We start from the raw sequence: 17390 nt of genomic DNA on the forward strand, positions 1-17390 counted from the left end.
TACATTTTTATAGAAATGAACCTAAAGCGAGCGATCTAAATCTACTGTTAGTCACACTTATAAGAGACAGAACGTTCAGCAGCAGAATGATCTGTTCTTATAACTAATATTAATCTTAACCCAGATCTGGTGTATCTGGATTTCTCATCTAATGCATTTTTTTTTGTTTAGTTTGAAGTTAATGGTGTGGGAAAATTGTGTTTTTAATGTGTTGTTTTTTTGCAGCTGAAAGACGACTGAAGGGTAGTGTTAGTATTATTCTTAATAAAACAAGATTGACTGATTATGCAATAACGCTGTGAGAGAGGAGGTGAGAGAAAACTTAAGAAAACATTGTAAACTCAAGGGTGTGTTTACAAGGAAGTGTTTTTTTTTTTTTATCAAGGAAATACAAGAAAACAATTCCTGACCAGAAATGACAGCCAACTGTCAGTGATTTCCCAGAATACAACAGGGATATGACTTCTAAAACAACATTCATCAACTGATCAGAACATAATAACACGGTCGTCTGTCCTTTATAAGGCAAAAACTACAAAAAACTGTAATTAAAAAGTAAACCGGACAACTACCTTGGGAAGTGGACGTCCCAGGTCTGCATAAAACTTAGTCCAAAACTGCATGAGCGACATGAGTCCAGCACCTTTCCGGGAACTCACAGCTGTTTACCTCGACAAGCAACACATCCATCCACGTGCTGGAGAAAAGCCCAGCACCCTCACAGCTGTAACATCCCCCCCACAAAAAACCAGGAGCGGGGAACGGGTGAACGTGGCCGAGAGAAGAAGAGAGAGAAAAAGTGAGAGAGCGAGCGAGGGAGAGCAGGAGTGAGTGAGAGAAGGCCAACACTGCTATTCCAAAGCTTCTCACCAACTACCACTCTCTCTCTCTTACTTTCTCTCACTCACTTACTCACTCACACACACACACACACACACACAACAGGTAGGCGCTGGCACTGGCAAGCTCTCTGGCCTTCCGACTGAGCACGCTCAGATTTGGCTGAAGAAGAAGTGACAGGTATTTGCCTAGAAGGTTCAGTCATATTGATTGTGGTTTGGTTCCTCAGTGCTGAAGGTGGCAGGGAGGGGAGGCAGGGAGGCGAGGGGAGAGCAAAGGGGGAGGAGGGGAGGAGCTTTCAGGAAATGATGCTTTTGTTGGTAAGTGACTAGAGTTCCTGGCAGTCAGGCCCTCTTTACTGTACATGGTGTAACTCAACCGCATTTCTAGTGTAAACAGTGCAGCGCGCACTGATCTCCAGAGTGGCCGCGCGGCCGCCGTTTAATACTCAAACATCATCATTCAATCATTTCTCTCTTCGGGTCGGCCGAGGCCTCTGTTACTGCAGCCGCACGAGCCCGCAGATGCTTTCATTCATCACTTATGAATGAGAGACCATCAGGATAATTAGTTTTACGCAGCTCAAGTGGCAGTAATGGCTGCACAAAGGACTGTAAACTCGGAATCTCTGATCAAGCCAAGTGGTTAAATTTTTACACGATGCGTTTGAACTGTGTGCAAAAGTTTGCACACCCTTAAAGCAAACGGTTCCTAAAAACACTGAACTGGTTTATTGTTTTAAAAACACGAATCAACCAAAATATAACATAAATTCATAAAAAAACAAGAATTTATACTTTAAAACCGAAATTAAATGCTGAACACACAGCCAGCTCAGGCTTCCATTAAACAATGATTAATTTATTTATTTATTAAGCTTTTAAAGTCATGTTTTACACTTTTGGTTACATTCATGACAGAAACGGTAGTTACTCATTACACAAGGTTCATCAGTTCACAAGTTTAATGTCAAACACACTCATGGACAATTTTGTCTCCAATTCACCTCACTTGCACGTCTTTGGAAGGTGGGAGGAAACCAGAGCTTCCAGAGGAAACCCACGCTGACACAGGGAGAACATGCAAACTCCACACAAAAAGGACATGGACCGCCCCACCTGGGGATCGAACCCAGGACCTTCTTGCTGTGAAGTGACAGTGTTACCCACATTTTTCAGAAATGCACTTTTCATTCAAAAACTTCACATTTGCCCTGATTAATAACCACATGCACTCGACCCAGCATGGACTGCTTGAAATCTGATGTGATTCATGCTATCCCAGCATAATTACACAATATTTTAAAGAGCGTCGTGTAATGTTACTGAATAGCTGGCTTTCCTTTTCTATAAAAGCCCCTATAAATCCTCAATACTATATCATTAGGTCAGGTGACAGGGGTGGAAAGTCCACAACACTCAGCACTCCTTGATCCTTGTTGGTCTGTAGGTAGTATTTGATGTTTAAATATTTGATGTTTAATATTTCTAAGACAATACATTGTAAACAAATCAGAAAAATGCATTAACCCTTACTGTATAATGCTTCGATCCCCAGGCGGGGCAGTCCGGGTCCTTTCTGTGCGGAGTTTGCATGTTCTTCCCGTGTCTGCGTGGACACTGAATTGCCCTATAGGTGAGTGTATGTGTGTTTGCCCTGCGATGGACTGGCGCCCCGTCCAGGGTGTTACTGTGTGCCTTGCGCCCATTGAAAAGCTGGGATAGGCTCCAGCACCCCGCGCGACCCTGATTGGATAAGTGGTTAAGACAGTGAGCAAGTGTATATTGCTTACTAATTTGGTGGTATAGAAAGTGCTATAGGTGCCTGTATTAGCGATTGCCACAGTCAATCATTTAACCACATATATCATTTTTTTCCACGCTGAATGCCCTCCCTGACATAACCCTCCTATTTATCTGGGCTTGAGACCAGCACTTAAGGTGCACTAATGTGTACCCTCCCAATTGCTAGGTTTACATAATGCTGAGACCAGATTTGCACCCCTGGACATCAGACACAGCTGTAAGCAGCAATGTGATTAACCTATTGGGCAATATTATTCCATCATGGTAAAACACCATTACCACAGCAAAGTATGAAGGTGAAGCATCATTTCAAAGGGCTTCTTCCTTGCAAACAGTTCTGGGAAATTCCATGTCACAAAATTAAATAAAACATAGTAAATAGAGTTTTTCTCCTCTTTTTCCCCAGCCTATTTGGATATGCAATTTCTTTACTGTGCACTCTGGCAACCTCTCCTCCCAGCCAAGGAAACCCACAGGCTTTATCCAACCTGCTGTAGATTTGTTGAGGTGGCGAAGCAGTTCATTAACCTAACCCATCACTATCAACTCGCAGGGTGTCTACACAGACGTAATGGATTTGCACCCTGTAAGGGATGTTACTGCCTTGTGCCCGGTGTTTCCCTGTGGAACCGGACCCATCATGTCCCTGACCAGGATCCTGCCAGTGCATAATGGGAAGAAACTCCCTGGGCCAATAAGAGGTCTGTGACTGCTGTGCCTGTTAGCTGGGAGACAGGGTGGCGTCAGGAGCGGCTCATAGTTGGGAATCCACATGAACAAGTAGTCATGCAGTACTAACAGGATATCAGAGAGATGATTCAACCACTGCAGCTCCGTCTCTATTCATTTTATTTCATGTAGCGGGAAAGAGAAATAAAGTAATGCACTTTATATACGGGGGCATAAACAGCTCTAATGTAAGAGCTGCACATATTTAATGTTTTTATTTAGAGCTTAATGTTATTTTATAAGATAAGATACGATAAGATAAGATAAGATATGATAAGACTTTATTGATCCCAAATTAACTTGTTACAGCAGTATGAAGACAGGAAAAAACTGAAAATAAATAAACAGGAAATACAACTAAGTGAAAATATTGCACACATAGTGTGTAGTTATTTACTCTAAAAAATATCTAAAAAATAATATATACATTCAGATATGCAAAATATATATTACGTATTGCACTTATCTAAGAAATTTTGCATTCTTACGTATATAAGGACATTTGACTATTCTGTGCTTATGAACTATTTAATTATTAAAAATATTTCATTCAAATTACTGTATTTATTTTACTTTTAAACATTTTGGTTTTTGTTTTATTCCAGTTTCAGTATTTTTTTTAACTTCTGCAAGTTTTGATTCTACTTTTTACTTATTATTTTGTGTTTATTTTTATTTATAAACAGGTTTTTTTCTTTAACTGTTTTTAATATTTGTTCTTATTTTATTAGTTTATAAAAATCTTTTTTTATAGTACTCTTTAGTGTTGGCCTTACATGTACAGGGAAATAAGAAATTGGGGGCATCAGATTTGTTTATTTATACAAACTGATCCTGAAGTCATGTCATTTACACTCACTCACTTTCTTAACCGCTTATCCAATCATGTTTTTGGACTGTGGGAGGAAACCGGAGCTCCAGGAGGAAACCCACACAGACACGAGGAGAACCTGCAAACTCTGCACAGAAAGGACCGGGACCGCCCCACCTGGGGATCAAATCCAGGACCTTCTTGCTGTGAGGCGATAGTGCTACCCACCGAGCCAATGTCATTTACAGAAATCCTAAAATAATGTGTGTGTGTGTGTAACTGCGTGAGTGTGTGTGTTTGTGTATGTGGGTGTATTTGTTTTTACGTGTGCACGCATGACTATATGTTTGTATGTGTGAGTATGTAAATATGAGAGTGTGTAGGTGTGTAAGTGTATGTGTGTGTGTGTGTGTGTGAGTGAGAGAGAGTGTGTGTGTGTGTATATGTGTGAGTATGTAAATATGAGAGAGTGACTGTACGTGTAGGTGTGTAAATGTATGTGTGTGAGTGTATGTGTGAGTGTATGTGTAGGTGTGTGAGTGTATGTGTAGGTGTGTAAGTGTATGTGTGTAAGTGTGTATGTGTGTGTGTGTGTGTGTGTTTGGGTAGTATGCACATGTATTAAGGTTGTGACTCTGAGCTTTAACTCTGTGGTTGCTCTGTGGTTACGTGTGCTTGTTGCTCTCTAGTTCAGGTAGGTTGTATTTGGTTCCTGTTTAGTGAGCGGTGTGTCAGTAATACTACATCCTCTACAGCTCAGCATTAATAACAGAGAGACGTGAGAGAAAACAAACTCGGAAAAATCTCTGAAAAATCTTTCACGAGCAGGTTGGAGTACAAAGTTCATACAAATCCTGAACGGACTCAACATGCAGTAATGTTTACTGTGATCACACAAAGTCACCACATATGGCATTCTGTCACGTTCTTTTTAAAGGGTAAAAAACCCTTTAGCTTGGTTTCTCATGATGCATGCTTAATAATCCAGGTACATAAATTCACAAAATTGTTTGGTGATGCGTCCAAACTTTGTGTCCAGATGAACTGATTCAATTTTGTGGACTTTAGTTTCGTTTATCTCTGTTAGCTTAGTATTTTGAATCGAGCTGTTTCAGAAGACCAGTGACAATCTGAGATCCTCATGACTTTGTGTTTGGACCAATAACTGAGCTCTTTTCTGAGACTTGACTTTCACACACATCATATTCTACCATTAATCCTTATAGCTCATTATAAGCTCAAACCGAAAGTGAAAGTTTTACAGTTAAACAATTAATGTACGGTGAGCCACAGTGAGAAAGCACAAAAAACCTAGTACAGGCAACACAAACAGTGAATCAAAACAAAACACAAAACGAAATATACTTAAATTTATAAAAATAAAGGCAATCTGGTCCCACTGTGGTTTACAAGATGTAACATAAAGCCTCAACGAGTGGTGTTCCTGTACAAGTTAATTTTGTGTTTATGTGCCTGTTAAAAATAGTTTATTTACAAATTATTATCATGTGCACACTACACTACAAACATCCCAGACTGCATTTAACATTACACACAGCATTTCTGTTAGTTGCAAGTTATAAGCTACATATCTCTATCTCTTCTACCTTTTTCATTCGTTTATTCATTTTAACTTTAAAGCAAGGCAGAAATACACCCTAGACAGGGTCCCAATCCACTGCAGGGCCTCTTTGGGGCCAAACTTACAACAGCAATTCCAATTTCGGCCTGTTCTGAAAGGTGAGGGGAAACACTGAAAAAACTCACACAGGAAGAACTTGAAACAAACAAACAAACAAACAAAACAACTCTCGTATCCCACACCCTTTGAGCCATAAGCCTTGCTTATCATCACCAATTACTCAGGACTCAAGGAAGACAAGCATAACAGCTCTTCTTTGTTTTGGCACCCAGGTGGTGAAATCTGGTTAAACTGGTTTGTCACTTCACTAAAAACTTCACTAAAAACTTAAAAGAAAACTAATCTAACACTTACCAATGTTTAAAAAAACTATCAAAAAGTTATATTCTGAAATGGTCTGTTCTCCCATCTATAGTGCTTCTGCTACTGAACCTTCTTATAGTGACTTTCGTAGCTTCTGAAAGTGAAACAGTTATCACCTTGTGCCAGCCTACACATACTGTACAACAGTAATGTCATTTAAAGAAAACCCCAGAAACTTTTTTATAAAAAAAATTGAACAAAGTGAACAGTGAATTTTACAGGGCAGCTATCAAGAACAGCCAGAACGATGCTCCCTGATGTATGGGGTGGGTGCATAAAGTGGCAGAATGATGCTTGATAGAACATGTAAACAACAGGTAGCAAAGAACTATTAGCAGAAACATTTTAGTGGCAGTGATGATTTAAATTTAGAATAATCATGACAATGGAAATTTAAATCTAAATTATTCAAACAAGTAAATTATTTGTAATAATTAAGGTTTATCTTCTACTATATTTTCTTATAAGGCATGAAAATAGTATGATAATAATAATAACTATGACTATTTTTATACAGTATATATTATTATAGTTACACTACAAACAAAATGTTTAATAAATAAATACATTAATTATTAAATAAAAATATATAACACATATTTAATACTGGTAGGTTTGCTACAGACCAACATTGTATTGTCTTCTCTTATGCAAACATGGAAACATTATGATAATAATAATAACTCATATTATTATTGTTAATATTATATATAATTATATTTACTCTATAAACAATATATCTACAGAAATAGATACATTAGTTATTAGATAAAATATATAAATACATATTTAATACTGGTAGGCTTGCTATAGACCCATATTGTATTGTCCTGTGTTATGCATTTCAAACATTTCAAAAAGGTTAGGGGAGAAGACTTTATTTGCACTATTTATAAATATTGTAATTTCGTAAATAGATAAAAAAAAAAATGTTTAGACTCATTTAGTTTAGTGCTCTTTATAGTATTTCCAGCTATACAACTCAGTGTCAGTTCAAAGTGTTAGTGGACACTTTATATGATTTTTCTATTATTTTAAATGTATATTTTGGCCTTAAATATCATTGGTAGGTGGTGTTAGGCACAGATGCATGATTAGTTTCAGCTTTAACCATCTGAATGCCAGTTTCAGATACAATAAATACACAGACTGTGGCCACAATAAAGTGAAATTAACGCTGTGGCTTCTTACTTTTGTACATTCAACCCAGTGAAGCACCAGCGTGACTAAGTGTGAACAGGACAATTATAACATTTACTGATAAACATCAATGATTAACATTTGATTAGTCTAAAGTCTGATCACTCTGTCCCACTGAATATGTGTTGTGAGAAAGGTGGCAGGAGGGCGTGATGTTTCTGCTGGTCCACACGGTCAGTATTAGTCACAGGATAATTCAGATCTCATTATGTCAAAGTGCGGGCGAGTCATTTTCCAACAGCTGAAAAAACCCAAGCATCAACAAATCAACCTGTTTACATAAACCTAATAGTCGCTGTCGAAAATCATATTTTGGTAATAATTACGACAATGTAAAGCTATGCACAAGGTTAAAGAGTCAAGAAGTGTTGTTCACGTAGCCATCAACAAACTCAGGACTTGGTCATTCATTCATTCATTTTCTTAACCGCTTATCCAATTAGGATCATAGGGGGGTGCTGGAGCCTATCCCAGCTTTTCAATGGGCGCAAGGCATACAGTAACACCCTGGATGGGACGCCAGTCCATCGCAGGGCAGACACACATACACACACACACGTACACACACACACATATACACACACACACACACACACACACCCATTCACCTATAGGGACAATTCAGTGTTTCCAATTAACCTGACTGCATGTTTTTGGACTGTGAGAGGAAACCTTAGCTCCAGGAGGAAACCCACGCAGACACGGGGAGAACATGCAAACTCCACACACAAAGGACTCGGACTACCCCGCCTGGGAATCGAACCCAGGACCTTCTTGCTGTGAGGCAACAGTGCTAAGCCACCGTGCCTCTTGGTCCTTCAGTCACATGACACATGAAACCCAGAACAGTGACCACAGCAGAAACTGAAAGCTATTTCATTAAAGCTTCAATTACACACTGTTCTCATAAACTGTAACACTGTTAAACAACAGAACATCAGCAATTAAACATCAAAGCGTCTCATTGTTCTTTTCAAGTCATGTGTCTTAAGATAAATTGTCATCTTATTTCCAGGAAGGTCAGATATAATCTAAAAAAACACCAGACATAAATTAGAAGCTGCTAGAATATATATGCCACTGTCTACAGCCAAACAAGCATAACACTGCCCTGGCAATACAATTTTTATGTCATTTTCATTACTGTAACATTACTGTAATTACATGGTGAGTCCAGAGATAAATTGAGCTTATTTTACAATCAAAAACCAGTTTTGTACTTGCAGCCTTGACAATTTAAAAAACAAAGGGACAAAAGGCATGTTTACCACTGTGTTACATCACCTTTCCTATTTATTACACTTGGTTTGGTAAATGAAACTAATTGTTGCCCATGTTTGTTGATACACGACTTCAGCTGCTCAACCGTCTGATTCTACTCTGCATGATGCACCATATATTTTCAACAGGAGACAAATCTGGACTACAGGCAGGTCAGTCAAGCACACACACTCAGTGTCGACAAAGCCACACTCAGCCCAAAATCCTCTCATACCGGGACCCTAGATAAGTAAACAGCGAATGCTTACCTGAAGTAATAAATCCAGGTCAGAAAAAGATGAAGGACTGAGAATGTCCATGTGCATCTCTGAAGTGCCACTGGAGCAGAGTTGCCTACAAAATAAAAAATAAAATCTGATATTTCTGAAGATTCTGGTTTAATAAAGATAAGTTAGCGTGCCGGTACAAACACAGATTACATTTATTATAGTTTCTACTCTGTTTCATTAAAAAGTGACTGTATAGAGAGAGCATGACAACAATCTTAAAGAAAGCCAGACACAGTGAGTTAAAATGGACAGCGAGTTACCACCACTTTGCATTTTCATTATGAACTCAGTTCTCTCTGAGTTTCTTTAATGCCACGTGTTCTAAAAGGAAGGGAATGGACGCCAATTCATAATTTATTGCCTTTTTAACATTTCATAAAGGTCTGGATGGTGGTGATAAAGCCTGTACAGTTTATGTAATTATTATAAAACTGTTTAGGATTGTGTTCAAGCTGTATACAAGTTGTATAAAAGGAATATTTATAACACACTCTGTAATTTAGGAGCAAAGAGGGGTTGAGAATGAAAACACGTGGAACCGTATGAAGCACAGTATATAACAACAGAGCCGCCAGACTGAAGCTGAGGTGTTACACAAGAATGAAGAAAATGACACTTTTACAGCTACAGCAACTGTAGCCTAGAGCCAAGAGATCGTTTCAGAATGTTACTGAACTTACTGATGATCTTTAAACTTACATTTTATACATTCAAACATTCAGTTTGGCTTATCATGTTTACAACATTGTGTTATCAATAATATCAGAGTATTTGTACCATGTTGGAAACCCCATCCTACACATTTTGTTAATAACTACCAGCCACAAAGTTAGAAGACAGAATGTACAGTAGCTTTAGGTAAATATAAAATAAAACATAAACCTGTAATTAAAAGCAGTTCCTACCTTTACAGCAGCCTAAATATCTAGTCCCTTCAGCTCTGGCACTACATCTCCCTCAGAACATTCAACAACAGGGTGACGTTCACTAATACTTTACCTACAGAGTCATACCCACATCATGTGACACTTTCTTTCAGTTCTGCATCTACACCTACTAGTCACTGGGAAAGCACCTCCTTTTGTTTAACAAAACAAAGATTCTACTTTTGGTTTTCAGCAACAATAATGTTGATGAAAACACAAATGTGAAAGCAAATAAAATATTCTGGACTATAGAGCTTTTATAGCGTGAGTGATTTCAAAACACAAACCACTACAGTGGGCTTAGTTTCTGTCTGACCACAAAGCACATTTACACACACGGGATGAGTAATACATGTCACTAATAAACGCATCGCTATTGTACAGATGAAAACAAAAAGTATAATAGCATATCAGACAAAAAAATGAACTTTTTAAAGCAGTGAGATTGTAAATGTAAGACAGGCCCTCCGTGGTGGGTGTATGGATGATGTATGTGTTGGGGGGGAGGGGGAAATAAACAGAATTGATTTTAAATGAACAAATAAATCATTGATTTATTCATTAATGTATCTACAATAGCTGTTTCATCCTGATCAGGAATGAGGTGGGTTTGGTACCTTCCAGAAAAAAAACATTTGCTGAATCAGCTTTTTAAATTACTATAGTATAAAAAGTATAAAAAGCTTGTCTCTTTTTGTGGTCTATAAGTATGGTACCGACTGCCTGTAAAAGAAGATGGTCATAGTGACTTACAGTTGACTGACTTTAATTTGAGCAATTTATTATTAAGAGCCTTGCTCAGGGGCCCAACAGTGGCAACTTGGCAGTAATGGGGCTTGCATCGGCAACCTTCTGTTTACTAGCCAAGACCATAACCACTGAACTACCACTGCCCACTACTAGAAAAGGAAAAGGTAAAAATTACATTCTCTGGAGCTGTAACACAGCCTATCCTTGAGTGGCTTGGACTAGATATTCAAAGTATAACACCAAAATGTCCTTTCTGGGCATTCAGGTGGCACAGCGGGATATTCCGCTAGCACACCAGCACCAAAATTCTGAACTCCTTGGTCCTATCACAAAAATTCTGATCACCCTGAACAGAGAAAACATGCCAAACATTTACAGAGAGTGACAGAATGCAAGGTTTGAACCCAGGCCTCCAGCCTCCTGATGCTGATCCAGTTTTCTGGAAATTCCACAATAATTTCTCCAATTTTTTGGCAAGAGTCAGTAAAAAATTTTGCCCAGTGGCTAGCTCATAGTTTTTTTTGGCTAGCTTATAGTATTTTTCATATTTTACTCTAGATGGTTATATACTACAACTGATTGTGTTGTTGTTTTTGTCCTTTTTTACAACAGCATGAAGTGGGTATGTAACATTTGTTAAAAAAAAGATCCCTTTTTAAACATTATAGAATTGATGATGACTGCTTATGGTGCCAGCCCTGTCCACTCTCTAAATGCCATTGCACCTTCAAGACTCACAGTGCCCACCTGTACGGGACCTGCTGGAGAGGTAACCCGCCCTTTTTTATGTAATTCAGGTGACTTTATAATTACATGATTACATAAAGTTTTTATTTTATTCCCTGGATGTCACTATATTGATAGTAGCCTGTGTGTGACAATGAATGTACATTTCAAAATGTATTACAATTTGTTAATAATTATTACATCTTGCTTTTAAGGTGAAAGAGGAATTCAGAATGTTGTCTGTCATTGATTTGTAATGTAACCTTCATGAATGAACTATAACAGACACTAGGGGCTGGCTCACAACTGAAGTACCGATTCAACCCCAAAGGTGTTTATTGGAGTTGAGGTCAGGGCTCTGTGCAGGAGTTCGTCCATCAAACCATGTCATCCTGACCCTTCCTTTTATATAGTTGATTTTATACACCTGTTAGCAATGAGTGTGGGTGACAATTCTGAACTCAGTAATTAGGATGTGTGAAGCAGGATTGTGTAACAGACACAAGCAGGAGAAAAACCTTGAATTAAAGTGACTGTGACAGTTACTAACAGGGGACCTTGGTGCCTTGTGAGTTTATTTGTGTATTTTTTAGGATTTCAATGTCATGTTTTACACTCTTTGGTTACATTCAGGACAGAAACGGTAGTTACTCATTACACAAGATTCATCAGTTCACAAGGTTATATCGAACACAGTCATGGACAATTTTGTATCTCCAATTCACCTCACTTGCATGTCTTTGGACTGTGGGAGGAAACCGGAGCACCCAAAGGAACCTTGCTCAAGGGCCCAACAGCAGCAACCTGGCAGTAGTGGGGCTTGAACCAGCAACCTTCTGATTACTAGTCCAGTACCTTAACCACTAGGCTACGTCTTGGTAGTGCTTAGGATATTAGCTGGAATGTTGTGGGTTTGAATCATAACTCTGCCATTTAACCACTGTTTCAGGGATGCTGTACAATAGCTGACCTTCCACTCTGACCCCCACTTAATCTGGTATATGTGGAAAAGGCATTTCACTGTACTGTACCTGTGTTTATGTAAATATCCAAATAAAGGTGTTTTATTTTATTTTATTCTACTGAGGGCTTGGTAAAAGTGCTCTCTCTCTCTCTCCCTTTCTCTCTCTCCATCAACAACAGCTCGTCTTTTAGCTACAGTGCTAACTTTAGCCAGCCAGTGTTTTTCCATCCTGCACTAACAGTGCACTGGGATATAAGAACAGATTTCCCATTTTAGATTGTGACTTAATGCAGGACAGTTAGTTTATGCTATTGGCTCTATGTGGTCCAGAGGCAAAGTGGCCCTGTCTTGACAGCCTGCTGACTCTGTGTTAAAATGCTCGTTTTGGATAAGAATTAGTCTCACAGGGTCAAACCTTTTTTCCTGATAAAATAAAATTCTGATGGGTGGGTGACTTTGTCTTAAAAGACTCATTTGATGTGAAACATAATTGGTTTGAACTGAAAAACCATCAATGTCTACTGAAAGTTAAGCTCAAAGTCAGGACAGCAGTTAAAGCGGCTGTGTCCCAAATCACACTCTTCTGTACTACATACTTCAATAAGTGATGCATAGTTTAAAACTATACCACACTCAGCAACAGAATGCAGTTTGGGACTTTTTTATGTGTTGTGAATGAAAATATTCTGGTTTTGGGGAAGGGCTTCGGAAAATCCGTAGATGTGGCTGTGCATGATTTCAGCCTTTTTCTATAGCCAAGTTTTTTCAGTGACTTTTTTTGGATGCCAAAGTTAATAAAACGGTGGCTGGTCTGACAGACAAGATTAACGCCGAAGGTGCATGATGAAACGTGGAAAATAGAGCTCTTTCTGCTTTGATTATCTCTGCAGTGCTATGTTAGGGTTAAACTGATGGGATGAAGCTAGCTGTTAGAATAACCTAACTATACATATTGAGAAGGAAATCTTAAAAATGATGTAAATTTTCATTTTATATTGTTTATTTGAAAGCGTTTAAATTGGAAATGTTTCTGACTCACTGGCTGATGCTGTTATACTAAATGTTAAGAAAGTATTCAGACCCCTTGACTTTTTTTGCACAATTTAACTTTCAAATAAATATAATTATTTATTATAAATTGAAAACCATTAACCCATCAGTCAACAATTAATGATAATCCATAATAAAGTAAAAAAATTTTGATAAATAATTAAACACCTAAATCTGAATTCTGGGCTTCTTCTTTCATGATACCACCCAAAAAATACACTTTGGTTCTAACAGGTTTCAGCAGATTCGTGTTCTTTGACTGTTGTTTACTAAAACTTGAGAAATGAAATGTGTACTATGGAAGCACTTCTGTAAGTCGCTCTAGGATAAGAGCGTCTGCTAAATGCAGAAAATGTAAATGTAAATATAAAAATATTTTTCCCTAATGTTAAAAATGCTCAAATAAAGTAAACAGTAGGGCTGTCACACGATTAAAATTTTTAATCTCGATTAAAGAACAAAATTAATCGCGATTAATCTCGATTAAAATGTTGAATCGTGTGACAGCCCTAAATATACAGTGTATCACAAAAGTGAGTACACCCCTCACATTTCTGCAAATATTTCATTATATCTTTTCATGGGACAACACTATAGAAATAAAACTTGGATATAACTTAGAGTAGTCAGTGTACAACTTGTATAGCAGTGTAGATTTACTGTCTTCTGAAAATAACTCAACACACAGCCATTAATGTCTAAATAGCTGGCAACATAAGTGAGTACACCCCACAGTGAACATGTCCAAATTGTGCCCAAAGTGTCAATATTTTGTGTGACCACCATTATTATCCAGCACTGCTTTAACCCTCCTGGGCATGGAATTCACCAGAGCTGCACAGGTTGCTACTGGAATCCTCTTCCACTCCTCCATGATGACATCACGGAGCTGGTGGATGTTAGACACCTTGAACTCCTCCACCTTCCACTTGAGGATGTGCCACAGGTGCTCAATTGGGTTTAGTCCATCACCTTTACCTTCAGCTTCCTCAGCAAGGCAGTTGTCATCTTGGAGGTTGTGTTTGGGGTCGTTATCCTGTTGGAAAACTGCCGTGAGGCCCAGTTTTCGAAGGGAGGGGATCATGCTCTGTTTCAGAATGTCACAGTACATGTTGGAATTCATGTTTCCCTCAATGAACTGCAGCTCCCCAGTGCCAGCAACACTCATGCAGCCCAAGACCATGATGCTACCACCACCATGCTTGACTGTAGGCAAGATACAGTTGTCTTGGTACTTCTCACCAGGGCGCCGCCACACATGCTGGACACCATCTGAGCCAAACAAGTTTATCTTGGTCTCGTCAGACCACAGGGCATTCCAGTAATCCATGTTCTTGGACTGCTTGTCTTCAGCAAACTGTTTGCAGGCTTTCTTGTGCGTCAGCTTCCTTCTGGGATGACGACCATGCAGACCGAGTTGATGCAGTGTGCGGCGTATGGTCTGAGCACTGACAGGCTGACCTCCCACGTCTTCAACCTCTGCAGCAATGCTGGCAGCACTCATGTGTCTATTTTTTAAAGCCAACCTCTGGATATGACGCCGAACACGTGGACTCAACTTCTTTGGTCGACCCTGGCGAAGCCTGTTCCGAGTGGAACCTGTCCTGGAAAACCGCTGTATGACCTTGGCCACCATGCTGTAGCTCAGTTTCAGGGTGTTAGCAATCTTCTTATAGCCCAGGCCATCTTTGTGGAGAGCAACAATTCTATTTCTCACATCCTCAGAGAGTTCTTTGCCATGAGGTGCCATGTTGAATATCCAGTGGCCAGTATGAGAGAATTGTACCCAAAACACCAAATTTAACAGCCCTGCTCCCCATTTACACCTGGGACCTTGACACATGACACCAGGGAGGGACAACGACACATTTGGGCACAATTTGGACATGTTCACTGTGTGGTGTACTCACTTATGTTGCCAGCTATTTAGACATTAATGGCTGTGTGTTGAGTTATTTTTAGAAGACAGTAAATCTACACTGCTATACAAGCTGTACACTGACTACTCTAAATTATATCCAAGTTTCATGTCTATAGTGTTGTCCCATGAAAAGATATAATGAAATATTTGCAGAAATGTGAGGGGTGTACTCACTTTTGTGATACACTGTATATGTATACATCTCAATTAATCGCAAACTAATAATTAAGCAAAATTTTAACAGTTATGCACATTGTTATTGCAAGAACGTGTTTACCAATAAAACATTCATAAAATATGATAAAATTATTCAATCTAAATTAATTGTAGAAAGCACATTATCTGACAAAAGTGAGGATCTTTTCCTGTTCATGACCCTGACACTGAAAACAGGTGCACCAACCATAATGTTTTGATCTAATATAAGGCATCAATAAAGCCTCAAAACACAGATATGATTATTTCATATAGATCTATTAAGAAAACCCTTTAATACTGTGTTTGTGCAGAAAGAATACTGGGAAATACTGTTCTAAATTACCATTTAAACACCTATAAATACCTGAAACAGTCAAGTTAGCAGACATTATCTATAAGTAATTGACTGTAGCTATAAAAAAAGTGTTAATTAAAACAGTCCATGTAAACGCTTAGTCCATATAGATATCAGATACGAATGTGTTTTTAGAAAATTACAAACATCACAAATATAAATCATGTTTATAACCATGTGATAGAATAACATGAATAAACTGTAGAGATGAAACATCACACAGTTTCACTTTTTACCGGAGGGGGAGGCGGAGCTACGCGGTTTTGATGGACAGCTCTAGCAGCCAATGGAAATACTCGTTACAGAGCATGCGTGGTTTCATTCATCTTTTCATCAACACGTAAAAAAAGTGAAAACCGCTAAAAGTAGTTTATCATCGGACAGTTCATGCGCTTTACATCCCAATTCATCTGAAATACAGTTAATTACCACAGAGACACACATGTATGTGGCACAAACAGCCAAATAAAAATAGTTAGATTAAAAATTTTAATCTTGATTAATTAACGACAGCCCTAGTAAACAGTAATAATAAGCTACATTTACGTTATTAAAATGTTCCATACTGAATTGTACCTTTAACTTATTTGATTTATTTATTTATTAAGATTTTAATGTCATGTTTTACACACTTTTTGTAACATTCATGACAGGACAAGTAGTTACTCATTACACAAGATTCATCAGGTCAAGTTTTTTTTTTTAGTTTTTTTCATACACTTTGGACTTCGGGAGGAAACCGGAGCTCCCGGAGAATCCAGGGAATTGAACCAATAACAGAACCAAATCAAACTAATTTAATTTAAAATAACATAAAATTAAATGTACTTTGTTACTTTTAGCTTCTAACATGCTGTTACATTTTCTGTGCGGCTCTGCTGTTCGCTCGTAGAGTCACTATGCAGGGGTTTGGATTATTTGGGATTCGTTCTGTGTTCAAAATGATCAGATATTCATATTTTAAAAGATGCCCATGTTTACTTTGGCTGAATGTATGGGCTTGTTAAAATAAAATAAAGTGTATTGAAATACAGAACTTAAAATATAAGTGAAATTTCAATACAGCTGCAATACAATCGATCAGTAAATTTAAGCATTGAAAAAGGAGCATCAGAATCTAATACTACTAGAACAAAAATATATATCTTATAAAAGCTGTGTTTTAAACAATACATTGGTTATGTGGAAGCATTTGCTTTTACTTCATGACGGGTGAGTAGTCTGTAGTGCACTTATGTGGCACAGTGGTAAATCCCACTACTGCTGGGATTTAGTGTTCAAATCCCCTGTGGTGCTATTAGCAGGTCAGATGTCTAAATACAGACATTACTGGCTGCGTCTAAGGGGGGGTGACCACGGCCCTGTGATCAACTGCCGTGCTGTCCAAGATTTACTACTACTACTGATTTAAATACTTTCCCTCTTTAGTCATTATTGTATATATAAGTATATAACAAATAACATCATTTACTTCAAAACATCCCACAAACTATTAGGGATTTTAATTTTTCAGCTTGTTTCTAATTTATTTGGCTTGTACCTACAGGATTGTGACTGGAT

At 38.2% G+C, this 17390-nt stretch overlaps 1 protein-coding gene across 1 annotated transcript in view; it reads right to left on the reverse strand.

The window, feature by feature from the left end:
- Positions 1-17390, reverse strand: part of sbno2b (strawberry notch homolog 2b) — a 72881-nt gene that overhangs the window by 38941 nt on the left and 16550 nt on the right. Inside the window, exon 4 of the mRNA XM_063012450.1 lies at positions 8920-9004. Coding sequence (XP_062868520.1) covers positions 8920-9004 — 85 coding nt within the window. The remainder of the gene's footprint in view (positions 1-8919; positions 9005-17390) is intronic.

This window comes from Trichomycterus rosablanca, chromosome 17 (assembly GCF_030014385.1).
Source record: "Trichomycterus rosablanca isolate fTriRos1 chromosome 17, fTriRos1.hap1, whole genome shotgun sequence".
Taxonomy (NCBI): Eukaryota; Metazoa; Chordata; class Actinopteri; order Siluriformes; family Trichomycteridae; genus Trichomycterus; species Trichomycterus rosablanca.